The 27,609-nt window shown below is 41.8% G+C and overlaps 1 protein-coding gene across 2 annotated transcripts in view; it reads right to left on the minus strand.

Annotated features, from left to right (window-relative positions):
• Positions 1-462: 462 nt before the first annotated feature.
• Positions 463-27,609, minus strand: part of grid1b (glutamate receptor, ionotropic, delta 1b) — a 413,343-nt gene continuing 386,196 nt past the window's right edge. Inside the window, exons 13-17 of one of the 2 annotated variants that reach the window (XM_046368709.1) lie at positions 13,107-13,302; positions 9,841-10,007; positions 6,742-6,982; positions 5,350-5,488; positions 463-2,865 (exon numbers count right to left, since the gene is read on the minus strand). In XM_046368709.1, the coding sequence (XP_046224665.1) occupies positions 2,459-2,865; positions 5,350-5,488; positions 6,742-6,982; positions 9,841-10,007; positions 13,107-13,302 (1,150 nt within the window). In that variant the 3' untranslated portion in view covers positions 463-2,458. The remainder of the gene's footprint in view (positions 2,866-5,349; positions 5,489-6,741; positions 6,983-9,840; positions 10,008-13,106; positions 13,303-27,609) is intronic. The other variant, XM_046368710.1, reaches the window with a different exon arrangement.

Raw genomic sequence — 27,609 nt, forward strand, 5'->3', positions numbered from 1 at the left:
TGACATCACTACGTTTTATCTCTGGAACAATCCGATGTCACTGGGGTGGCGTCTATTAATAACATGCAGCCTGTTGAGATGTACAGGTTGAAGTAAAGGCCCTGTGGTGGTGAAGAGATACTGTACTTGTCGGTTGGACAATGCTCAGCTATCTTCTGGAGCACCACCTCAAAGGGATGATTTTTTAAGTTGTATTGTACTGAGAGCATTATTGTCAAGCAAATCAAGCAAGGCAGATGGGAGTTCTATGGTATCGGTTGTTAGCACTGGAAATGGTTTGCAAAAGATCCAACTGAAGTGCTAATGTTTTCAAAATGTTTAAAAATACATGAATATAGGACCAACAGTTTCTATAACAAATGTATAGTATCGTGTGTGCTATCTATCGTCACATGCCCTATGACTCGAAGAAACAAACATATGTAAACCAAATTTCTTTATTAAAGATTAAGAAACTCCAAGCAGCATATTCATAAATTAAATGAGTCTCCGTTGATGCACTGTTACAGACTGGATGATATGATAGCTTTTTTTTCTTTTTTTTCTTGAATCTTGTGGCGTTGGCATTGATACAGTAACGGGGGTACACAGTAAGGCAGTGAAACACTCTCAACCCTTACAGTGGAACTTCCCTTTCACCACTGGTAGCGGATCATTGGCACAGGTTGTATGCAGAACACAGTGTAAAATGAGATCACTTTGGTTCACATTAGTATCTACTTGTACAACATATACAGGCTTACAACCTCTCCAATTTTGTTTGAAAACCAAGAGCGGGAACACGGGTGACGCCAAACACTTTTGCGGGATGATATTTCGGTTTATTCTCATGACATCACTTCTTTCTCGTTCTTTGCTTTCCTTCAATGGCTCTGAGGGGTGATTTGTCACATTTTCCAAGAGGTGAGGACAAACCTTTTTATTGGTGTGTGTATAGATCAGCTATCAGTATTCCTGCTACACAATGTGTTGTGCACATGAACAGTAACCGCTGACATTCACTATCTCACTTCCTGGCAATGAGTTCTTCAGTATGATAGGCTAAAGGACATAAACAGAAAATATACTGCAGGACATACTTGCATTTTAATTGCACTTACGAAAGTCTTGGTAAAGTTTCGCAGTTCATCCTTAGTTGTAAATGTAATATGAACTGCTGCCCTGCAAAGTGCACAGGTTAATCGATGGGAAAATTCTGTTAATTTTATGAACAGAGTTCCATCAGCATTTAGACAGTAGGATATGTCACCTGTACTGCTATTACACTGTAATAGTTTCAAATTTTTATATCACTCCTTTATCTTCCATCTACCTTGGTGATAATTACTTCATTACAAATTATAAACATGAGACATTACAATATTATATATCTACTTTTCTCCATCTGCAGTTGAAATGACTTAACTACTCTGAAAGGAGACAAACTGTATACAACTTTTCAACAATAAATCCTTCAGTAAAAAAATGAACACATATTTTTCGAATGAGCTTTTTTTTGTTGTTAAAAATAACATTGTTTTCTGTTTTAAACATCCCTCCCACGCAACTAAGGAAACATATGGTATACATCGTCAGGGACATGATTCAGTCAAGACATTTCCTTTGAACATTCTCCTAACGTAAGCCTAACTCTAAGGTCTGGCCTTAGCAATGTGAGACGTTTGACTGATGTTACGTTGTACACGACACCCTTTAGTACCAGCTTTGTTTGGTGTTGGGAGCTGACTGACACTAAATCTCCCTATGCCTTTGACAACATAGGGCTGAAATTGAGCTCTATGAAATACCTTCCATTTCAAAAATATGTAGAACTCATAAGAGACAATTACTTCAGTTCCAGTCTTTATCAATGATTCTCTAAGACTTTAAAGTAGGAAAACAAAAACACCTTGAAAAATGTATATGCCTTACAAACAAAATGAATTCCTCTATTGGGACTATTCTCCTCTGATACTGCTCTATAGATATGGTTGTTGTTACAGTGGTACATAACAGTTGGTGTTCTACATTATGTCTCTATGGTGCATGGCCATCTAAGAATGAACTGTGGAGAGACATCTTTTATTTCGGCACTTAGAAAACAATCACAATGAATTTGCGTCATTATTCATATAGAACAAAATTTACAAAGCCATTCAAACAGTCGTTTTTTTTATATAATTTTTTTTATCTTGGTTTTTTTATTTGTAACTCAACTTCAAAAATTGAGAATATTCAAAATACACTTTTACTTCACTTCGTTCTCTCAGTATTTACAAATATATACAAGTAAAATTTTCTGTTCTTTCGACGACATTGGTTGTTCAACAGGTAATAAAAATCTCTTATTTTTCTCATTTGTAGACTTTTCATATTTTTTTTCTTCATATATTTTTCAACAATCCCCCAGAATATCAGGTGAGGGGAAGGACATGTGACATTGAGATGGCACCATTAGATGGATGTACTGTGGGTGGACTCAATGGCTTCTGGGATGGGTCCTCCGGGAACTCCCTGATATGACATTGGCATGGGCGTCTTGGCGGGACTCTGTCGGAACAGCCCCCCGTTGGGAGCTCTGTGTTTGCACTGAATGGAGGGGATGGTGGAGCTGCTGAGGGGGTGGTGGGGGAGGGTGCTGCCAGGGCCCTGAGCTAGTGTCCGACCCAGGCCCCCCCCATGACCCTCCCCTGGGAGATAGGCGCTCACAGACAGGCCCGTGCCCGGGTAGTCCCGCACAGACTCCAGCTGCTGGCTGGGCTGCATGCTGCCGATGTCCAGCGCAGAGATCTCGATAGACGGGCCGGGGATCTGCTTGTGTGCCATGTCCTCGTCCATAAGACTGTTCATACGCTGATGCACCTGTTCCAGATTCACCTCCTTGTCCTAGAGGGTGAGAGAGAGAGACGGGGAGGGAGAGACACAGAGGCTGAGATGGGCTGTTCCACAGGCTTTTCACCAGCTCCAAACATTTACTTCCACTCTCCATTCCTTAGTTTTTTTGAGGTGGTTTGTTTCCCAAGCCTCTTTGATTGTTTCACTCAACATGCTTGTCGGGTAATGTTCGTTGTAAGTGCCCAATTGGAATTGAGGTGACTCAATTACAGTTGTATAGAATGTGCACCTTGAAATCAAACTTGGCCAGTGGACATAGACAGTTTGATGTTTAGTAAGGGGTGTCAAATCTTTGACAGACGACACCAATACTGGAGCCAAACCATATCCTGACCTCTACTGACTTTTCTAGGTTGCCATGCAACCGTAGGCTTCTGTGAACCCACTCAAGCATTTGTGGACAGGAAAAGTAACCTAAGGATATGAGGCATTTCTGAGGCTACGGTAAGTGCAATGTAACATATTACATGCCACATGAAGACGGTTATAAAGGAACAACGCATTGCTGATGCTACAGGAAATATAGTACAATGTCAAATTGAAGTATTATATTCAGTGCCTTATTGACATGGTCATACATGTACAACTAATTTCTGACGCTACAGTATATTGTTGCAAAGTTGAGGTAATATATTGGTGTCCCATTAAGATGCCTAAACATGTATACATGGGCTTCTACAGTGTTCTTTAAACAAATAAGTATATATTATTTACTGACAAAATATGTTACATCGGCACATCTAGATAGAGGACAAGAAGCTTTATGGTAGCAGGAATCACTAGTCAATGAGGAGAAGAATCCTTGCACTTGGTGGCTACATTAGGCTACTTTGTCGGCAGGTGCAGCTTGGCTCCAGGAGTGGTCTGACAAGACGATTATATTAGTTCAATTACTGAATATGAAGACAACATCCACGTTGATCCCTATGTGCAGCACATATACAACACAATACATTGCAGAGGTTAAGCTTCTACATATGGAGGACAAGTGCAACCAATGAAAATAATACATGTTTTGGAATGATGACATAATCAGAAATGTGAATCTACAATGATGGGTGATGACTTATTCTATGCTCATCTACTACATGATCTACACATGAAAAAATATTTGATTATATTGCCCACTGGGAGACGAAGAAGTCCTATATTTCAATCATCTTTATGTGATATTAGAGATTAGGAACAAGCCTACATGCAATTTTGGAGACTAACCTAATGCACTGGAAATACTGTGCAATTATAATGGATGTTGTTTGGCAACATAGATGCAGAAATACTTTAAAAAAAAACATTTACTCCTCTCATACTGCCAGACTGTATGTGTTGGAGTTGAATAATTTAAGACACGAACTTTCGATGAGATCATTGTTGCGTCAAACAGCGTAACTAAACGCCACTGTGATTCTACAGCGCATCGACTACTCTTCCTCTTGTCAATACCAACTGCCTGTCAGAAGCACATTCAACCACAGCCTCCCAACTAAAAATAGAAAACAAAGTCTTCTAGAGGAGATCCTAAACATTACTAAACCACTTAATCCATCTTGACACATTAGATTCCAGACGACAACAGTGTTTCCCACATCAGTTTGAACCTTCCCGGAATGTACAAATATGTATCTTGATATGATTTGTTCTGAATACTTTATCAACAGAGACGTCGATTATTGGAATTAATTTACGGCAGTATCAATCCAGTATCATAAAAAACTCCCAAAGCTAATTAAAACATCTCAGCCAAGGCTATTGTTTTAGCAGACTGGCTCCTCATTAAAATATGTTTATAATCTCGCTGCATTGGCGGCACGCCTAAACAAATAGCTGCCTCAAATTAAACCACCGCACCGGGGTTTTAATAAGAGTGTGTTGATTTAAATTGAGAGGAAATAACACCATGCTCTACGGTGTGAAAGCTTTGGTAATGCAGAAACAACTCTTATAACAAAACTATAAAACCACTCTATCCATCCATGGTGAGCCTGACATTGTTTGAATTACTTATCTAGGCTTGAGTAAGCTGTTTTCAAAATGTCCTCCGTAGGTCCTGTATTGTGGTATTGTGGCTGATCTCTGTATCTGTAACACATTCTATACACCAACTGCCGTTACCAACGGCCGTTATCCGAGTCCTGCACTGCTTATAACAACTGTTATAACGCACTGTCTATAGTATAAGGCACAATAAAGCGTCATAATGAGGTAGTTCATCGAAAATGTCACTGAATTAAATTTATCTTATTCCCCATACAATGTTTCTAGTTGAGGCCCTCGTCATGCATCCAACCATTACGGAAAAAAAAACTAACCAAAAAAGGAGAAGGAACAGAATAAGAAAATAGGAGGATTGCCAATGATGGGAAAGATGGTGTTGTGGAGTTTTAGATCAAGATGGCCCCCCAAGCCCAGTCAGACAGAGCAGAGTGCCCCTTTAATGCAGCAGCACAAATCAGATCTTAGGAGCTCTATTCTGACCTGTGTCAATAGCTTCTGCTTCATCCCAGTCTCTTTCTCTCTCTGTCCAAATGTCCTTCCTCCCTTCCGATGAAGCAGTGGTAATCTCATTATATGTCAATGGACCAGAAACCCTTGCCAGTCTGTAATCCTTAGTAACCTGCACGAGATCATAGAACAGTCAAGAATAAGAACGGATGGATGTCCACATTGACATATAATAGCAATAAGATGTCACACAGTGAATTACTAGGGATTATAAACTGGGTGGTTCGCGCCCTGAATGCTGATTGGATGAAAGCCATGGTATATCAGACCGTATACTATGGGTATGACAAAACATTATTTTTACTGTTCTAATTACGTTGTTAACCAGTTTACAATAGCAATAAGGCACCTCGGGGGTTTGTGGTATATGGCCAATATACCATGGCTAAGGGCTGTATCCAGGCACTCCACGTTGCGTCGTGCGGAAGAACGGACCTTTGCCGTGTTATATTGGCCAACCCCCCCCCTGTGCCTTATTGCTTAATTATGGACTGGGTTGGACAGATACAGTGGCTCTTATTGCTGTGGGGTGACGCATGCAAGCGTCCAGTTTCTGCTTAAACTTTAGTTTAGAGATCCATGTCAAGCCTTAACTTGTCTCATGTTATATGCACGGGAGAGTCACTCATGCGAGAGGTCTTGATAGACATAGTATTAGAATAGTAATTTAATAAGATCTCTATGTTGGTATACATCATGTTGACATCATCGCAGTAACTTGAGTGGATTAAACTCATAAGAAAGGCTTAAAGTGAACTGGCATTGATGCATAAGGTGTAATCAGTGTAAATCAGCTTAGCAGGCACTTATCTGGTGAAAGTGTAACGAGAATCAATGAAAAGTGTTCTCTGTGGTAGGCAGTGTGAATGTGTTTACAGTTCAGGGTAAGGAAGCTGTCTTGGTAATCAATGGGTTTTGATTATTTCAGGAATACTAATTTTACGGGGAACTTAAAACAAAATCGATACTGACGTCTTCTCAGAAATGTGTTTCCTGAAGGCAGCTAAAGGGTTTATTGATGTGATTAACATACATCAATGAATATGTTCAAATTCAAAGAGTTTTGAAAAATACCAATAATCCAGATGGAAATATTAGAGTAAGAAAATGATAAAGGGGATTTGTCTTCATCTGTGAGCTGTGTGAGGTACGTATGCCATACAAAAACAGATGGATTTGGTTTCAGAGAATGGGAAGGTGATAGATAGGGGGGGACCAAATTGTATTTCAATCTGAGCACAATCTACAACTGTGTGTTCAGTAGCTCCACTAAATGGTGGTCTGCAGCTACTGTAGATCCTTAAAGTAGAGTGCGGTAGTGTCCTCCCCCTGTTGCCCTGTCCTCCGGGCTCTGTGCTCGGTCACCTCTTTGGGCTGCTCTTGCCCGCAGCGGTTGCTGTTCCACCACATCTCCAGGCCAGCAACCAGGCAGGCCAGCAGCAGTCCTGCAGCCAGGACGCAGAAAACCCCTGCGAAGCTGTGTAGTTTCAGGGACCGCCCATCGGGCGTGGCGTTGGAATGGCTATTGAGGTCGCAGCGGCCCATACGAGGCCACCACTTCTGCTTCAGGATGTCCAGGTCTCCTTTCTCCTGCAGCTCCAGGATCCTGCATTGAGGGGAAATATCTGGGTGTAAGAGGGTGCTAAAGTCCTCATTTCTAAAATCCTTTCTGTAACAGCCTTCAAACTTAGTACAACAACAGAGGAAGCTTTCCTGAAAACAGGCTGTTGTACTAAGTTTGAAGGCTGCTAAACAAAGGATTATAGGAATAAGGACTCTGGGACACTAGTTGCATTATAATTACCATTTGTATGCTATCATGTCACTAAAGTAACAATGACAAATAGACCTGCTGTATCTTCTGCAGATTAAAGCATTAATTTGTGACCATTCCCACAGCATAGTGTTTTAGTGATTTGTCGAATTATGCTTGCGCAGTGAATTAAACCCCCACAGTAAACTTCATTAAATGTCAGATTTTGTAGTCCTTCACTGACACAAATTAAATCCAAAATAAAACAAGAATGAAGAACTGCTTAATTAAAAGAAAAGGAGCCGTGGCGAGGAGGGAAAGACCATTATCAGAGTACCGCCCCTGTGGGCAAACAGTCATTTCTGAGATGAAAAGGAGCCGTGGCGAGGAGGGAAAGACCATTATCAGAGTACCGCCCCTGTGGGCAAACAGTCATTTCTGAGATGAAAAGGAGCACATGGCGAATTTGTAAGGTTATGGATGGACGAGGGCACTGAGGGAGGGATGGAGGGAGGAGAATGGATGATGATGATGATGGGACAAGGGACGGTAGCAAGTAAGATGAATCCGTCTCTGTAGAGGAGACGACATCCTGGTTCAGCCCGTTATTACCCCCTAAACATCCCAGCTGTCCTCAAAGCACATTACCATCCCACCACCACCACCACCACCACCACCACTATTTCTGTTAGCCCAGGATTTCCCAGGCGGATATTCAGCCAGGCCATTATGAGTAGAGACAGGGGGACAGTGTTCAGTTCAGTGGGGATAAGCATTATAGGAGATCTTCCATGGAAGGACCTCATTGCTTAAGCTCTGACCCCGGTCTTCCCCTGCTATGGCCCTGCATACTAAGTGTGCACTCCGAAGGGCCCTGATGAAGAACACCTCGGAGAGATTGGAGAGGATTTAAGTGTTGCAACACATTGACCTCTGGTGATTTATCAAATGTGTGGCTTCCATGAGCCCCAGATCAAACCTGATCTAAGCATGACTCGCTGGCTGACACTGGTTGTGCTTTGTAGAAGGATCATTGTCCCTATCCTAAGCGTTTTAGTCACTAGAACGGCAGATCTTTCTGGTTGTGAAGTTGGGATAGCACTCACACAACAGAAACGGTTTATTTTCACTGAGTTCAACAGAGTTGGATTTCTTAACTAAAAGATAGTGTGACTAAACATTTTTGGTTGTTTTCACGGAACTGTTATACGTGAGAAGAATCAATACAAGATATGTGGGAATGTAGTCAAGACTCAGGGATTTTGGGATTCATTTTGGGGATATGCTTGGCCAATATCCTTGGCCAATACACAGTCCTAATTAGTTACATGTGATTATGGAGAGATTTAGACAATCAGCATGTAAAATCTGCCGGCTTCTGTTATCCTCGCAATGGGATCAATTTGCAATGGATAATACAAAGGAGAAAAAACTAAAACTAAAAGACCAAAGATTTTAAAATGTTGTTAAGATTTGAAGACATTGCCTAGGTATTTCATTCAAATATGAATCATTAACCATTTTCATGGAAATAATTAGCAGAATGATGTCAACTCATATTGAATAATTCCTCTAACTCAGCTGGAACATAAAACGTGTTCATGAATGTAACCCGGACTTATAGTAAAAAAGTTCAACTTTCCTTTAAGAATAAGTTGCAGTGATCCCCTACTCTGTAAATCAAACACATCACGTGGCTCCTCAAGGGTGGTTTAGGTAATAAAAGAAGTAATAAAAAAGAATAGCATTATATGACCACATTCTAACTGTGCTGCAATGTATACATCTGGTAATATATAATTTCATGGGGAAACAGCATTAGAAGGGCATTAAAATTGTGCATTAAGTAACTGTGAATGACAGAACTGTAGTAACTCCCCGGCTAACACATTCGGTACCATGGAAGTTGTTGGAAAGTATGTTTTTGGTTTCAACCTTGGTTGTGGGAACAAAGCCATACGTTTCCTGATGAGTAAACTGAACAATTTTTAAAACGTCCTGACAATAGAAAGCCAAGCAAAGCCAAGCAACTATTCTGCACCATTCCAATAAAGTTGCAGTAAGGTTGTATGCAGAATATCCATAGGACAACCAATCTCTAAGAAGCATATGTTTCTCAGAACATTTTAAGCTAGCTGGATCCTAACCTTTATTAAAAGCATTTTGACTAGTGTTTTTCCTACAAAGTGAATTTCTAAAAACATTGTCTTAGTGGGCCTTTCATTTCCTCATCAAACTCCCCCTAAAATGAATGAGTATAACCACCGAATGACCTCTCAGCCAATTACGGCCTTCAATTACCTCAGGCGCTGTCAACCATCAGTGATTATGTTTATGACTTTTATGAAGCAGAGAAAGTAATTAGGAATCAAAGTAGGTGTGCGTTAAACCATCTGCACTTAAGACTTATTTATTTCCAAAAAGGGGTGGAAGGAAGATATGAGGTGATGAAAGGAGAGGGAGAGGTGAAGAGGAGAAGATACTGAATAGAACTGATGATAAAGCGTTGGTATATCATTAATGCATAAACATTGTAATGAAACGAGGGAATAGCACAAGGTTTCGAGGCCAGAAATCGATTTTCCAAAGCCGGACATGTTACCTCTGCTCTAAGAAAGCTAGTTCCCTTTGGGGGAGTAATAATAATGCATATCAACGCCAGGGTCGTTACAATATAGATGGTGTATAATGAGGTTGGTGGCGTTGCTCACTTCTGGGAGAAGAGGTCTCTGTAGGGACTCCCATGCTGCATGGCGATGCCGTAGCCTTTGCTGCTCATGCTGTTTCCTGTGACGGTGATGGTGCAGTCATCGTCCGTCAGCGCGGCATACTCCACCACAGCCATGTCCCACAGGAAGGCATACGGGCCCTTCTTCGCCTGAAGAGGAATGACAATCAATGACCCTGCTAATGATCCAGATGCTATACATGCTGCCTATAGAATAACATTGTTTTCCATGATAGAACCTAAAGGATGATAAATGTCAATGTGAAGTCTGGAGAAGGCCGATACAGTGCCTTCGGAAAGGTAATCAGATCCCTTGACTTTTTCCACATTTTGTTTTGTTACTGTCATGTTTTGTCATATATTGTCTTGTCCTTGTGCTTTCCCTTCTGTTCGTTTCCCCCTGCTGGTCTTATTAGGTTCGTTCCCTCTTTCTATCCCTCTCTCTCCCCCTCCCTCTCTCTCTTCTCTCTATCGTTCCGTTCCTGCTCCCAGCTGTTCCTCATTCTCCTAACTCACTCATTTACTCTTTTCACACCTGTCCCCTATTTTGCCCTCTGATTAGAGCCCCTATGTCTCCCCTTGTTTTCCGCTTCTGTCCTTGTCGGATCCTTGTATGATGTTCGCTGTTCTGTGTCCTGGTCTCGCCCTGTCGTGTTTTGTCTTCTTCAGATGCTGCGTGTGAGCAGGTGTCTTAGTCTGCTACGGTCGGTGCCTTCCCTAAACAACCTGCAGTCTATGGTCGAGTCTCCAGTCAGTCCTCGCTACTACGAGTGGATTTAAGTTTTTCCTGTTTTGTTTTCTCCTTGTTATATCCAGGATTATTACTTTTGTCTTATACTGGAATAAAGACTCTGTTTTCGTTAAGTCGCTTTTGGGTCCTCATTCACCAGCATAACAGTTACAGCTTATTCTAAAATGAATTTAAATGTTTTTTTCCCCTCATCCATCTACACACAATACCCCATAATGACAAAGAAAAAACAGGTTTTTAGAATTGTTTGCAAATGTATTAAATATAAAACTCAGAAATATTTGATTCAGACCCTTTACTCAATACTTTGTTGAAGCACATTTGGCAGCGATTCCAGCCATGAGTCTTCTTGGGTATGATGCTACAGGCTTGGCACACCTGTATTTGGGGAGTTTCTCCCATTGGATGGGGAACTTCGCTCGGGTTCAAGTCTTGGCTCTGGCTGGGCCACTCAAGGACATTCAGAGAAGCTGCCACTCCTGCATTGTCTTGGCTGTGTGCTTAGGGTCGTTGTCCTGATGGAAGGTGAACCTTCACCCCAGTCTGAGGTCCTGAGCGCTCTGGAGCAGGTTTTCATCAAGGATCTCTCTGTACTTCATCTTTCCTTGATCCTGACTAGTCTCCCAGTCCCTACCACTGAAAAACATCCCCACAACATGATTCTGCCACCACCAGGCTTAACCATGGGGATGGTTCCAGGTTTCTTTCAGACTTGACTCTTGGCAGTCAGGCCAAATAGTTCAATCTTGATTTCTTCAGACCAGAGCATCTTGTTTCTTATGGTTTGAGAGTCTTCAGGTGCCTTTTGGAAAACTCCACGCGGGCTGTCATGTGCCTTTTTACAGAGGAGTGGCTTAATTCTACCATAAAGGCCTTATTGTTGGAGTGCTATAGAGATGGTTGTCCTTCTGGAAGGTTCTCCCATCTCCACAGAGGAACTGGAGTTCTGTCAGAGTGACCATCGGGTTCTTGGTCACCTCCCTGACAAAGGCCCTTCACACCTGATTGAACAGTTTGATCAGTCGACCAGCTCTAGGAAGAGTCTTGGTGTTTCCAAACTCCTTCTTTTAAGAATGATGGAGGCCACTGTGTTCTTGGGAACCTTCAATGCTGTAGAAATGTTTTGGTACCCTACCCCAGATCTGTGCCTCAACACAATCCTGTATCAGAGCTCTACGGACAATTCCTTTGCCCTCATGGCTTGGTTTTTGCTCTGACATGCACTGTCAACTGTGGGACATTATATAGACAGGTGTGTGCCTTTCCAAATCATGTCCAGCCAGAAACATCTCAAGGATGATCAATGGAAACAGGATGCATCTGAGTCTCATGGCAAAAGGTCTGAAACCTTATGAAAACTAATTATTTCTGCTTACATATGCAATACATATGCAACAAAAATCTAAAAACCTGTTTTCACTTCGTCATTTTGGGCTATTGTGTGTAGATTGATGAGGAAAAACATTTATTTAATACATTTTTAGACTAAGCCTGTACTGTAAAACAATTTGGGAAAAGGTAAGGGGTCTTAACACTTTCCGAATGTATTTTATGTGGGAACGACTGTGAACATCCCAATTCCATGAAGGTGTAGGACTCTAATGAACATGCAGTACCTTGGTAAAACAGACACACTTCAATCCATTTACTGTATAGGTTTCTTTTCTAGGTTGATTCCCGTTGTAGACCGGGCTATTTGTTAACTTGCGCTTTTGATACAAAAACCTTTTAACTCAGAAACAGAAGGTGATGTGTGTTTTGATGTTGTCTCCACATAATCACTACCTCTTACAGCACACTCTTCTTTTGTGAGTCCTCAATGGACTGACCCAGAAACATACTGCTACAAAGGCAGACATTGTCTGTTGACAAACACAAACACATCTGCCGTGCTGCTAAAAGGCTCAGTTGGCTGAGTTTGAGAAAAAAAAGCCTTTGTTCTGCAGTATAAAGACTAAATGTCTTTATACAGCACCTCTGTTTCCCTCCTCTACATTGTCAGAATAGCTGCTGGTAGCTAATTGAAATTGACTTGCATTGGAGAAAAGAAAAGACAATGCAAGAATGCTAATTCAAATGTGAACACAGACCCAATTCGAAGACATATGTCATAGTACTTCCCAGCATATGGGTAGGCAAAGTGCTAGTGCTGTTCTTCCTTAGCTATTTATTACAGGCAGTTTATGAGATTAACCAGTGTAATTGGTACAAATGTCACAAAACAGCACTTGCAGTTATTCCAGACTGACAGATCGTCAAAGACAATGTTGAATTTGCCTATCTAATTGTTTGAAATATTGTGGAACTACAGTAGCAGTATTGAGCGAGAACAGTGTGACTCCATACTGTGAAATGACAATGAAACGACAATATTATACTGTTTTCTCTTTTCGTCAAAATCCACAGTAGCTAAGCAAAACGACCTAAAGTGATTGCCAGCCTGTACTCAGGAAACCTCTCGGTATTGGCATATACCTGCCTTGTCTTTGTCAACCTACCTTGCGGATGCCCTCTGAGGGACTGGACACAGAGTAATCATGGCCGTTGTTCTTACTGATGGTCCTCCACAGCTCTGCGAATGTGCTGTCCTGCTCCAGAGGGTTGGTGCCCTTGTTCTTGAAGTAGTCGTAGACGGCTGAGTCTCGCACGGTGCCGTAGGACACGTCTATCTGCCTGGACAGGTCCTGGAATGTCCTGTAGAGACATAGAGGGAAGAACACAGAGAAATACTGTACATCAAGTCAAATGTATAACAAGACAGATATTGTGTGTACAGTAAAGTACACTGTTAAGTGTACTTTGGGTACTTTTTACATGGGTGTAATTTGTACACGCGTGTCATTTGTACATGGGTGTTCAATTTAGAAAGATGAGTTACTCTACTCAAAATGTTACCAACGTAATAGTAGATTTTGTCAACTTTACTTGATTTCCTGAATTGACATATTTTAACTTAACTTAAGGCAATAAATAGCAAACATGGCATACCTCACGAATGATGGAGCGCCCCCCATTGGGCTATTGAGATATGTATGTTACAAATTTCTGTTATCGCGTGACCACAGATTATACATTATATTGACCAGATCTTCAAGTGGCCCCTCTAACAATGAAAATAAATGTCTTTAAAAAATGGAAGACAGTTAGCCTGGGTACCAGTCTCTTAGCTAATCCACTCCCTGTACTCCATATCACTTGCCAAAGACTCTTTGGCAACGACAAAGAGTAGCAAAGAGTGGAATGTTAGGTAAAGATAATGGTACTTAGACTGCAAGGCAGTCGGAGGAGGCAAGATAAATGAGTGTGCAAATATGCTTGTGAACAACAGGCACAATTCCGATATAAAGTGTTTTTTCTGAAAGTTGCCGGGATGTCACGTGTCCTATTTATGTCAGTACACTTGTAATAACCTAATCATTCTGAAACGTATATTAGATCTGATTTTGGAGTGGCCCTGGAAATGATGACTATGAAGTAGAACATTTTTGAACATTTCCTTCATCCAAATGTTATACTTTCTCATTGACCTTCATACGAAAACTCCTTGCTCGGTGAGCGGGCCAATCAGTGTCATTTTGTAAATGCCGGATCTGTATGGCAAGACACATCACTCACCCAAGTTTCATCAAAATTGGGCCAGTGCTGTCTGAGATATCGCATATGACTATAATACAAACAAACAGACAGATGGAGACCGATCCACAGTCTCTCCCCGATTTTATCATGGGGGACAACAATTATATTTTGTAACAGTGTAAATTGAGGATAGGCTTATATGGATGTCAGATGTATGCTCACTGTGAGACAGCTCCAAACTGGCAGGTGGGCCAGCTGTTACATAGCAGTGCTCTGTTTAGACACTTGCTCTGTTTAAACAGTCCAGGGGGAAAAAAGGGCACAGTTTTTTTATGTACATCTCTAGACAGGAAATAATGATGCTGATGAGTTGTTTGCTTATTAGTTAGTTAACACCAGAGGAAGCACAGGAAATAATTGAAGAGGAGAAGTAAAGGGACATTGTTTTAACGTGAACATTAAAGGTGACGTTTAATCAAAACCTACTCTTAAAGAAATGAATCACTTTGTGCTGGATCAGATCAGTGCATCAGAAAAAAGCAACAAACAATTTACACACAGCTCAGTTCTGAAAACGAGTGAGAAAAACAGCTTTATGTAATGAAGAGATGAGCAACACCAAACTTACAGAACAATCAAGGAGTGTCCAGAACTTGAATTAGCTTACTGTCACGCCCTAATCTGTTTCACGTCTTTCGGCTCTTCTCCACCCCCCTCCAGTTGTCACCCATCTTCCCCATTATCCCCAGTGTACTTATTCACCAGAATACCACCCTGCATACCACTGCTGGCTTGCTTCTGAAGCTAAGCAAGGTTAGTCCTGGTCAGTCCCTGGATGCGAGACCAGGTGGTGTTGGAAGGCCAGTAGGAGGCACTCTTTCTTCTGGTCTAAGAAAATATCCCAATGCCCCAGGGCAGTGATTGGGGACGGTGCTGTCTTTTGGATGGGACGTTAAACGGTTGTCCTGACTCTCTGAGGTCATTAAAGATCCCATGGCACTTGTCGTAAGAGTAGGGATGTTAACCCTGGTGTCCTGGCTAAATTCCTAATCTGTCCCTCAAACCATCACAGTCACCTAATAATCCCCAGTTTACATTTGGCTCATTCCTCTCCCCTGTAACTATTCCCCAGGTTGTTGATGTAAATGAGAACGTGTTCTCAGTCAACTTATCTGGTAAAATAACGGATAAATTAAATACCTGTGTTTTTTGATTGTCCTTGTCTTTTCCCAGCCTCTCTTATTCTCGCCCTCCTGGTTTTTGACCCTTGTTTGTCCTGAACCTTAACCCACCGGCCTGACCACTCTCCCTGCCACCGACTTTGAGCCTGCCTGACTTGCCCCTATCTGTATTTCCGACCTCTGCCTGACCTGACCCTGAGCCTGCTTGCCGTCCTGTTGCTGTAATATACATTGTTACTTTGACACGGTCTGGGTCTTACTTTATCCTGATACTTACATAATCCTGTAGAGCAATCTACACCCACACCTTTCTTATAGTTGCTTTTCTATAAGGGGAGAGGCAATGTCAAAACATACTTCATAATCAGTTTTTATAAAAGAGTGCTAACAATTCTAAATTCATTTGTCAACCAAAGGGAGTATTCACTGAGCTCGCAAGGAGATTGGACATAACTCGAAGCCTTGTGAGAAGCATTGTGATGCCTTGAAAGGTGTCTGATTTGAGTATGTGATTTACTATGCCTTTAGAAAGTATTCAGACTTATTTCACATTTTGTTACGTTACAGACTTATTATAAAATTAATTAAATCAATACAAATCCTCATCAATCTACACACAATAACCCATGATGACAGAGCAAAAAAATAAAAAATATTTTGCAAATGACAAATTGCAAATAAAAAACAGAAATACCTTAGTTACATAAGTATTCAGACCCTTTGCTATGGGACTCTAAATTGAGCTCAGGTGCATCCTGTTTCCATTGATCATCCTTGTGGTATTTCAACAACTTGATTTGCATCCACCTGTGTTAATTTCAATTGATTGGACATGATTTGGAAAGGCACACAGCTGTCTATATAAGGTCCCACAGTTGACAGTGTATGTCAGAACAAAAACCAAGCAATGAGGTTGAAGGAATACCAAAATATTTCTGCAGCATTGAAGTTCCCCAAGAACACAGTGGCCTCCATTATTCTTAAATGGAATATGTTTGGAACAACCAAGACTCTTCCTAGAGCTGGCCGCCCAGCCAAACTGAGAAATCAGGGTAGAAGGGCCTTGGTCAGGTAGGTTAGCAAGAACCCAATGGTCACTCCGACAGAGCTCTAGAGTTCCTCTGTGGAGATGGGAGAACTTTTCAGAAGGACAACGATCTCTGCAGCACTCCACCAATCAAGCCTTTATGGTAGAGTGGCCAGACGGAAGCCACTCCTCAGTTAAAGGCACATGACAGCCCGCTCGGGATTTGCCAAAAGGTACATGAAGACTCTCAGACCACGAGCAACAAGATTTTCTGGTTTGATGAAACCAAGATTGAACCCTGTGGACTGAATGTCAAGCGTCACGTCTGGAGGAAACCTGGCACCAACCCTACTGTGAATTATGGTTGTGGCAGCATCATGTTGCGGGGATGTTTTTCAAAGTTAGGGACTGAGACACTAGTCAGGATCAAGGCAAAGATGAACGGAGCAAATTATTGAGTGATCCTTGATGAAAACCTGCTCCAGCACACTCAGGATCTCAGACTGGGGAAAAGGTTCACCTTCCAACAGGACAATGACCCTAAGCACGCAGTCAAGACAATACGGGGGTGGCTTCGGGACATGTCTCTGAATGTCCTTGAGTGGACTAGCCAGAGCCCAGACTTGAAACCAATCGAACATCTCTAGCGAGACCTGAAAATACCTGTGCAGCAACACTCCTCATCCAACCTGACAGAGCTTGAGAGGATCTGCAGAGAAGAATGGGAGAAACTCCCCAAATACTGGTTTGCCAAGCTTGTAGCGACATACTCAAGAATACTCGATGCTGAATGTAAATGTAGTATGTCTGGGGGGGGTTATATAAGTTTATATAAATTCGAAAAAAATGTCTGTTTTTCCTATTCATTATTGGATATTGTGTGTAGGTAGATTGATGAGAAAAAACAACAATTTAATCTATTTTAAAACAAGGCTTCAACATGTGGAAAAGGTCAAGGGGTCTGAATACTTTCCGAAGGCACTGTAATTAAGCTATTCATTACCGGCAACTGTTTAGATCATATTCTTTGTTACATTGTTTCCTAAAACGTTCTAGAGTAATGAAAAGGTGGTGGCATGGCGAATGAATTGTACTTCGGTTCAAGGATATGTCAGCAATGATGCATGGCTATCTCTGGGACAGACACCACAGCAGTCAGCAGTCTATCTATGTAATGACAAGTTCCCAGTGAGCAATGCATACAATCACAGTTTAGCAAACTGCCTGCACTGTATGTCTGAAAAATGCTCAAAGTGAAATGGTTTTAGAGTGCATCTCTGCCGCAACCTTCACCTGTTGCTTACAATACCCTGGTTTAAAAAAAATATTATTGCCAATTTGTAATAAAACGGTTATGTATTTCACACACTACACCGGTTTTAATAAGGTGTCTGCACTGGCTGCCTGTGAGTTTTAGAATTATTGTTTTTTGGTTTTGTTAATCAATCCATGATTGTACACCCCAATACATGTCAGATGTTTTTAAGTTATGTACCCAGTAGGTCCCTTAGGTCCTCTGGCACTGGCCTTTTAATTATCCTAAAGCCTAGGACCAAGATGTACGATGCATTTGATTTGATTGATAGCTATATCATACTCGATTAAATCCTGTTATGGTTAGACGTTCCGCTATTGGAACGTTTTGACAACATCCGGTGAAATTGCAGAACGCAAAATTAAAATTAAATTATTAGAAATATTTAATAAAATAACAAGTGCAATACACCAAAATAAAGCTTAACTTCTTGTTAATCCAGCCACCGTGTCAGATTTCCAACACACTTTACAGCGGCAGGGTAGCCTAGTGGTTAGAGAGTTGGACTAGTAACTGGAAGGTTGCAAGTTCAAACCCCCGAGCTGACAACGTACAAATCTGTCATTCTGCCCCTGAACAGGCAGTTAACCCACTGTTCCTAGGCGGTCATTGAAAATAAGAATTTGTTCTTAACTGACTTGCCTAGTTAAATCAAATTAAAATAAACGAAAATAAAATAAATAAAATCAGCGATTAGCTGAGGACAGCGCCCCGTGACACGAAATAACGATGTAATTCATGCCTTACCTTTGAAAATCATATTCTGTTGGCATTCCAATATGTCCCAGAAACATCACAAATTGTCATTTTGTTTGATAAATTCCTGCTTTATATCCCCAAAATGTCCATTCATTTGGCGTTTGATTCAGAAATACACCGGTTCCAACTTGCCCAACATGACTACAAATGATCTAATATGTTGCCTGTAAACTTGGTCCAAACATTTCAAGCAACTTTCCTAATCCAACTTTAGGTATCCTAAAACGTAAATAATCAATCAAATTTAAGACGGAAAATACTGTGTTCAATAGCGGATAAAATCAACGTGGAGCAAGCTATTTTAACAGTTTTAGAAACTTTAGAGTGTTTTCTGTCCAAATCTACCAATTATATGCATATCCTAGCTTCTGGGCCTGAATAGCAGGCAGTTTACTTTGGGCATGCATTTCATCCGGACGTGAAAATACTGCCACCTATCCCAAACAGGTTAAAGCCACATGCTTGGTTTCCATTTTGGTCAGCTTTAATTGAGGTAGATCATAACTGACGGACACTTCAAGGGATTCAGTGGCAACCATTAGATGTGTTAATAAATAGAGCATTTGTGGTGAGTGGATTCACGATAGGTTTAAATTAAACACTTCTATTTGACTATCTTCATTCAAGTGAATTAAAGCTAATAGCACATGTCAGGCTGTCTATTGAAATATGCTCTTTGACCTTTCCTGTCAGTCTCTATTGGCTAGTATACTGTATATGAGTAGATATTTACTTGAAAATCTGAATCTTCCTAAATACTAAACCATGTTATGTGTGTTACGGTATTCCAGAACTATAAATATTAAAGTCTCATATAATGAATGACTGTAAAGTATTTAAATGGGTATGCATTATATGGACAGGACATTAGGTCAAATATTAAATTATTTAAGATTACCTCAATGGAAACTTGAAATGCTGTATCTTTTCCCCACACTGCCCTGGCCTCAATAGGACTGTAAGAACAGTTTAATTTTAACCAACTCAATTGAGGGACAATGTGGAGGATAGGGCAAAGTTACTTTAATGCCCTTGCCCAATAGCAGATGACAGAAACACACACCCCATAACGCACCTTCAAGAAGTAAGTAACAAAAACTGTAAGCTAAAGGTCATCTCCTGATTTTACTGTTATCCAGAACAGTGTACTTTGCTTGGTTTATTCCAGTGTTCATGTCTGGGTCATTTGAAGCTCAGTGAAAATAAAAAATATAATCGCTCAATAAAGCAGTGTGATAGTAGCTGTACTGTTATTTGTGAATATGGGATAGTGTTATAAAAGCATAATAACCCTGTGGATCAGAGATCAATTCCAATCACTATCACTGATTGCTCTCATTTGGCCAAATCAATACATCCTTTTATGCTATGGTCAATATGTGTGCTTTTTCATAGAATTGGTGGTAGAGAATAATAGCAGCATGATGACTGCTTAGAGGAAGGCGATAGCACCCAGGTTTTGTCAGTGTAGAATACAGAGATGTACAGTTCCTTAAGAAAGTATTCATACGCCTTGATTTTTTCCACATTTTCTTGTGTTACAGCCTGAAATTGATTAAATATATTTTTTTCTCTGACCCTTCTACACACAATACCCCGTAATGACAAAGTGAAAACATGTTTTTTTTTATAAATGTATAGAAGTTGATTGAACATGAAATACAGAAATATCTTATTTATATTAATATTCATACCCCTGAGTTTATACTTTGAAGAAATACCTTCGGCAGCAAGAGTCTTTCTGGGTAAGTCTGTCAAAGCTTTCCACACCTGGATTGTGCAACATTTGCCCATTATTATAAAATTCTTCAAGCTCTGTTAAGTTGGTTGTTGATCATTGCGAGACAATCATTTTCAGGTCTTGCCATAGATTTTCGCATAGATTTAAGTCAAAACTGTAACTCTGCCACTCAGTAACTTTGCCACTCAGAATTGAGACTGTCTTCTTGTGTTGTATTGGATTTGCCCAAACAACACTTTATATTCCAAATTTTTTGCAGTATTACTTTAGTGCCTTGTTGCAAACAGGATGCATATTTTGGAATATTTGTTTTTGTACAGGCTTTCTTCTTTTCATTTTGTCAATTAGATCTTCAGTTTTCTCCTATCACAGCCATTAAACTCTGCATCTGTTTTAAAGTCACAATTGGCCTCATGGTCAAAACCCTGAGTGGTGTTCTTCCTCTGGCAACTGAGTTAGGAAGGACGCCTGTATCTTTATAGTGAGTTGGTGTACATTTAATGTCAGCTTCTTCTTTTTACCCATCTACCAATTCTTTGCGAGGCACTGGAAAACCTCCCAGGTCCTTGTGGTTGAATCTGTGTTTGAATTTCACTGCTCGACTGAGGGACCTTACTTGTGTGTGTAACGAAGTTCGTCTGTTGTTTGAAGAGAGTCAGACCGAAATGCAGCGTGTAGGTTACTCATGACTTTTAATGAAGATAATGCGGTACATGAAATAACTGAAGAAGAAAACAACAAACTAGTGAAACTAATTACAGCCTATCTGGTGACTAACACAGAGACAGGTACAATCACCCACGAAATACAATGCGCACTCAGGCTACCTAAATACGGTTCCCAATCCGAGACAACGAGAATCAGCTGACTCCAATTAGGAATCGCCTCAGGCAGCCAAGCCTAACTAGACACACCCCTAATAATACACACTCCCAATTAATACAAACCCCAATACGAAATACAACATATAAACCCATGTCACACCCTGGCCTACCCAAACATATAACAAAAACACAAGATACAATGACCAAGGCGTGACAGTGTGGGGTATGGAGATTAGGTACTGTAGTGATTTAAAAAATCATGTTAGACACAATTATTGAACACAGAGTTAGTCCATGCAACTTATTATGTGACTTAAGCACATTCTTATTCCTGAACTAATTTAACCCTCTAGAGTCTAAGCTCTGTCTAAGCAGGGGGGAAGGGGTTCTAAGCTAACATATGAAATTGTTTTAAAATGGCCATACCAAGGATAATTTAGCTATTTGATTTTGAATTTTAAGACCCCTTAACATATTACAAAAATATATTAAAAAAGTATTTGATGCAACATTGAATTTGGCATTAATGCTATTAGCCAAAAGAAACACATTGAATAACAGATTCACTACATGAAACAACAAAATTAAAAGGAAGTTTGTTCTGAAGTGTCTGTCCTATATCTGAGAGATATAAGAAAGATCAGGAGGCTGTTTAAAATAGTTTTTACATGTATTTATCCCCTTATTTTAGGCACTAAACTATCTCCATATATACTTCCATAATTTTCTAAAACTGGGAACTTCAGATGAGTCTTGTGAGGCTTGTTGGTGTCCTAGAGCAAAACATCCTGTTCGTGGGAGTCTCCGCTTTCAAACTGTTCGGACACTACAGATGTTTTCGTCATGAGAAGACCGATTTTCAGGATGTCTCATGGCCTGACAAACACTGCTCTAGCTCTGACACCTTTCACAGCAGATACGGAAGGGCGATATTATTTGTTAATTTGTAAAAATTATTCCACTTTGACATTTTAGAGTATTGTGTGTTGGCTAGTGACAAAAACAAATCTTAATTTCATCAATTTTAAAATCAGGCTGCAACAAAATGCAACAAAACACAACAATATGTGGAAAAAGTCAAGGGATCTGAATAATTTCTGAAGGTACTGTATGTTTCTCAGGGCTTTTTGAAGAGGCCTTCAACTAGGGTTTCCCATTTTGGGGAATATTCAGAAGTGAAACTTTCCGTGGGAATTAATGGGAATATATGGGAATTAATGGGAATATATGGGAATTAACGGAAATATATGCAAATTAATATTAATATAATTTAATTGTTTTTGCATTGGATATATTTACCATATCATATGGAGACAAATGGTTAAATCCATCCAATAGAAATGTTTAAAAAACGATTTAGTTACAAATTGAACTTTAATTAAATGAGTTGACTCTTCACATTTCACTGAATTCCAAAATAAAGGGAATATTGAATGATCCCCAATGATCCATCGCATCTTCGAATGGCCACCAATTTTTCAACTCTTGTATTGGTCAGCCTGTTGCGTGCTTTTGGTATGTGTGTTCCCAAACAAGGACCAGTTGCGCTCTGAGGCAGCTGATGTTTGTCACACCCTGATCTGTTTCACCTGTCCTTGTTATTGTCTCCACCCCCTCCAGGTGTCGCTTGTTTTCCCCAGTGTATTTATCCCTGTGTTTCCTGTCTCTCTGTGCCAGTTTGGAATCAGGTGAATTAACACACCTCATTTAGCAGGCTTAAGCAAGCTAAAACCCACATGGTGTCAAAAACTAACTAGCAGAACATGTTAACAAGTTAGAAAAGATTTAAACACACTTTGCCGTAGGGTTTGAACATTTACTAGTTAACAAAAAAATTATGTATGCCATATAAAATATATTCAGTATTGTAATCAAAACCTACCAGAAAGCATGTAGTCCTTGGCTCAGACAGTGTAGTAGTGTGGGATCAATATCATCTCATTAGTGTCTAAGATCTTGACAATCAGCTGTACATGTGATGGAAGAGCACACTGTGCATGCAGAGGGTTGCAATTCCATTGAATTGGGGATAGTTTAACCAAAACAGGCCACAAGACCTAGAATCGCCTTGTGTGTATCCCACAAAAAAGGGTTCACTGTTATAAGATAACTTTTCTGATACATTCAAGCTACATTTCCTATGTTTCTGGGGCTTAAGTTCCCATGGAAAACTTTGGGTAAAATTCTGGAAATTTACCGGAAAGTTTCCATCCCTTTGCAAACCTACCTCCAACATTCATGAATATACAATATTGTTCATGGGTGTACTTTGGATATCTTCTGTATGTGTTTACTAGAATAAATAAAGTAATTTATTTTGCAACACAAGAATGCATTGAAGATGAACTGATGGAAATGTCATCTTGGATTTGATTTTCTGGAATATAGTTAAAAGAAGCAGCTAGGGAAATTGGCATGTCACCATAGTGTTCAAACAGTCAGTGATCTCTGATGTGACACGCTTGATGACATACTCTATTCACTAGTAGATACTAAAGAAAACATTTGATGTACAATCAAAAGGCCCTCCATCTTCCAACCTCAGATTTCAGAAATAAAAAACATTCCAGACTGTAACCTTGCCGTAATATTAATAAATGATTTCATATTAAGGACATGGCTGACGTCATACTTCTGTGTGATTGCCAATGAGCGACTCTAGATGAGGCGCTTTCTCAACATATATTTATTTATTTATTCTCCCAGATTTTGATCATCTTACCTCAAAATGACATTATCAACATAAATATTTAACTTATTCATTGTTATGAACATGATATTGTCATGTTTGTCATTTATTGTCATGTCTTGTCCCTGTGCTCCCCATGCTATTCGTTTCCCTCTGCTGGTCTTGTTTGGTTCTATCCCTCTCTCTCCCCCTCCCTCTCTCACTCTCTCACTCTCTCGCTCTCTCTTCTCTCTGTCGTTCCGTTCCTGCTCCCAGCTGTTCCTATTCCCCTAATCATCATTTAGTCTTCCCACACCTGTTCCCGATCCTTTCCCCTGATTAGAGTCCCTATTTATTCCTTTATGATCCGTTCCTGTCCCGTCGGTTCCTTGTATTGTATTCACCATGCCGTGATTGCGTTTCGCCCTGTCCTGTCGTGTTTTTGCCGTGATTGTGTATCACCCTGTCCTGTCGTGTTTTGTGCCTTCATCAGATGCTGCGTGTGAGCAGGTGTCTCAGTCGACTACGGCCTGCGCCTACCCGAAGCGACCTGCAGTCTGTGGCCGCTTCTCCAGTTGTTTCCCCTCTACAAGTCTAGAGGAATTCTGTTATTCCGTTTTGGACTTTAATAAACTCTGTTTCTGTTAAGTCGCTTTTGGGTCCTCTTTTACCTGCATGATAGAAGGAACCGACCAAGGAATGGACCCAGCGACTTCAGACACTCGTTACACTGCCGTCGAGATCCAAGGAGCCATGCTCGGCAGACACGAGCAGGAATTGTCTGCTGCTCGCCATGCCGTGGAGAACCTGGCCGCTCAGGTTTCCGACCTCTCTGGACAGTTCCAGAGTCTACGTCTCGTGCCACCTGTTACTCCCTGGCCTGCCGAGCCTCCAGAACCCAGGGTTAATAACCCACCTTGCTACTCCGGGCAGCCCACTGAGTGCCGCTCCTTTCTCACGCAGTGTGAGATTGTGTTCTCTCTCCAACCCCCACATACTCTAGAGAGAGAGCTCGGGTTGCTTACGTCATTTCACTCCTTACTGGCCGGGCTCGAGAATGGGGCACAGCTATCTGGGAGGCAAGGGCTGATTGCTCTAACAAATTCCAGAACTTTAAAGAGGAGATGATTCGGGTTTTTGACCGTTCAGTTTTTGGTGGGGAGGCTTCTAGGGCCCTGGCTTCCTTATGCCAAGGTGAACGGTCCATAACGGATTATTCCATTGAGTTTCGCACTCTTGCTGCCTCTAGTGAGTGGAACGAGCCGGCGCTGCTCGCTCGTTTTCTGGAGGGACTCCACGCAGTGGTTAAGGATGAGATTCTCTCCCGGGAGGTTCCTTCAGATGTGGACTCTTTGATTGCTCTCGCCATCCGCATAGAACGACGGGTAGATCTTCGTCACCGGGCTCGTGGAAGAGAGCTCGCATCAACGGTGTTTCCCTGCTCCGCATCGCAACCATCTCCCTCCTCTGGCTTTGAGACTGAGCCCATGCAGCTGGGAGGGATTCGCATCTCGAATAAGGAGAGGGAACGGAGGATCACCAACCGCCTGTGCCTCTATTGCGGAGTTGCTGGACATTTTGTTAATTCATGTCCAGTAAGAGGCCAGAGCCCATCAGTAAGCGGAGGGCTACTGGTGAGCGCCACTACTCAGGTCCCTTCATCTAGATCTTGTACTACTATGTCGGTCCATCTACGCTGGACCGGTTCGGGTGCTACATGCAGTGCTTTGATTGACTCTGGGGCTGAGGGTTGTTTCATGGACGAAGCATGGGCTCGGAAACATAACATTCCTTTCAGACCGTTAGACAGGCCTACGCCCATGTTTGCCTTAGATGGTAGTCATCTTCCCAGTATCAAATTTGAGACACTACCTTTAACTCTCACAGTATCTGGTAACCACAGTGAGACTATTTCTTTTTGATTTTCCGTTCACCGTTTACACCTGTTGTTTTGGGTCACCCCTGGCTTGTATGTCATAATCCTTCTATTAATTGGTCTAGTAATTCTATCCTATCCTGGAACGTTTCTTGTCATGTGAAGTGTTTAATGTCTGCCATCCCTCCCATTTCTTCTGTCCCTACTTCTCAGGAGGAACCTGGCGATTTGACAGGAGTGCCGGAGGAATATCATGATCTGCGCACGGTCTTCAGTCGGTCCCGAGCCAACTCCCTTCCTCCTCACCGGTCGTATGATTGTAGTATTGATCTCCTTCCGGGGACCACTCCTCCTCGAGGTAGACTATACTCTCTGTCGGCTCCCGAACGTAAGGCTCTCGAGGATTATTTGTCTGTGTCTCTTGACGCCGGTACCATAGTGCCTTCTTCTTCTCCGGCCGGGGCGGGGTTCTTTTTGTTAAAAAGAAGGACGGTACTCTGCGCCCCTGCGTGGATTATCGAGGGCTGAATGACATAACGGTTAAGAATCGTTATCCGCTTCCCCTTATGTCATCAGCCTTCGAGATTCTGCAGGGAGCCAGGTGCTTTACTAAGTTGGACCTTCGTAACGCTTACCATCTCGTGCGCATCAGAGAGGGGGACGAGTGGAAAACGGCGTTTAACACTCCGTTAGGGCATTTTGAGTACCGGGTTCTGCCGTTCGGTCTCGCCAATGCGCCAGCTGTTTTTCAGGCATTAGTTAATGATGTTCTGAGAGACATGCTGAACATTTTTGTTTTTGTCTATCTTGACGATATCCTGATTTTTTTCTCCGTCACTCGAGATTCATGTTCAGCACGTTCGACGTGTTCTACAGCGCCTTTTAGAGAATTGTCTCTACGTAAAGGCTGAGAAGTGCTCTTTTCATGTCTCCTCCGTTACTTTTCTCGGTTCCGTTATTTCCGCTGAAGGCATTCAGATGGATTCCGCTAAGGTCCAAGCTGTCAGTGATTGGCCCGTTCCAAGGTCACGTGTCGAGTTGCAGCGCTTTTTAGGTTTCGCTAATTTCTATCGGCGTTTCATTCGTAATTTCGGTCAAGTTGCTGCCCCTCTCACAGCTCTTACTTCTGTCAAGACGTGTTTTAAGTGGTCCGGTTCCGCCCAGGGAGCTTTTGATCTTCTAAAAGAACGTTTACGTCCGCTCCTATCCTCGTTACTCCTGACGTCACTAGACAATTCATTGTCGAGGTTGACCTTCAGAGGTAGGCGTGGGAGCCATCCTATCCCAGCGCTTCCAGTCTGACGATAAGGTTCATCCTTGCGCTTATTTTTCTCATCGCCTGTCGCCATCTGAGCGCAACTATGATGTGGGTAACCGTGAACTGCTCGCCATCCGCTTAGCCCTAGGCGAATGGCGACAGTGGTTGGAGGGGGCGACCGTTCCTTTTGTCGTTTGGACAGACCATAAGAACCTTGAGTACATCCGTTCTGCCAAACGACTTAATGCCCGTCAAGCTCGTTGGGCGTTGTTTTTCGCTCGTTTCGAGTTTGTGATTTCTTACCGTCCGGGTAGCAAGAACACCAAGCCTGATGCCTTATCCCGTCTGTTTAGTTCTTCTGTGGCTTCTACTGATCCCGAGGGGATTCTTCCTTATGGGCGTGTTGTCGGGTTAACAGTCTGGGAATTGAAAGACAGGTTAAGCAAGCACTCACGCACACTGCGTCGCCGCGCGCTTGTCCTAGTAACCTCCTTTTCGTTCCTGTTTCCACTCGTCTGGCTGTTCTTCAGTGGGCTCACTCTGCCAAGTTAGCTGGTCATCCCGGTGTTCGAGGCACTCTTGCGTCTATTCGCCAGCGCTTTTGGTGGCCGACTCAGGAGCGTGACACGCGCCGTTTCGTGGCTGCTTGTTCGGACTGCGCGCAGACTAAGTCGGGTAACTCTCCTCCTGCCGGTCGTCTCAGACCGCTCCCCATTCCTTCTCGACCATGGTCTCACATTGCCTTAGACTTCATTACCGGTCTGCCTTTGTCTGCG

Source organism: Oncorhynchus gorbuscha, linkage group LG11 (assembly GCF_021184085.1).
Source record: "Oncorhynchus gorbuscha isolate QuinsamMale2020 ecotype Even-year linkage group LG11, OgorEven_v1.0, whole genome shotgun sequence".
NCBI classification, from domain to species: Eukaryota; Metazoa; Chordata; class Actinopteri; order Salmoniformes; family Salmonidae; genus Oncorhynchus; species Oncorhynchus gorbuscha.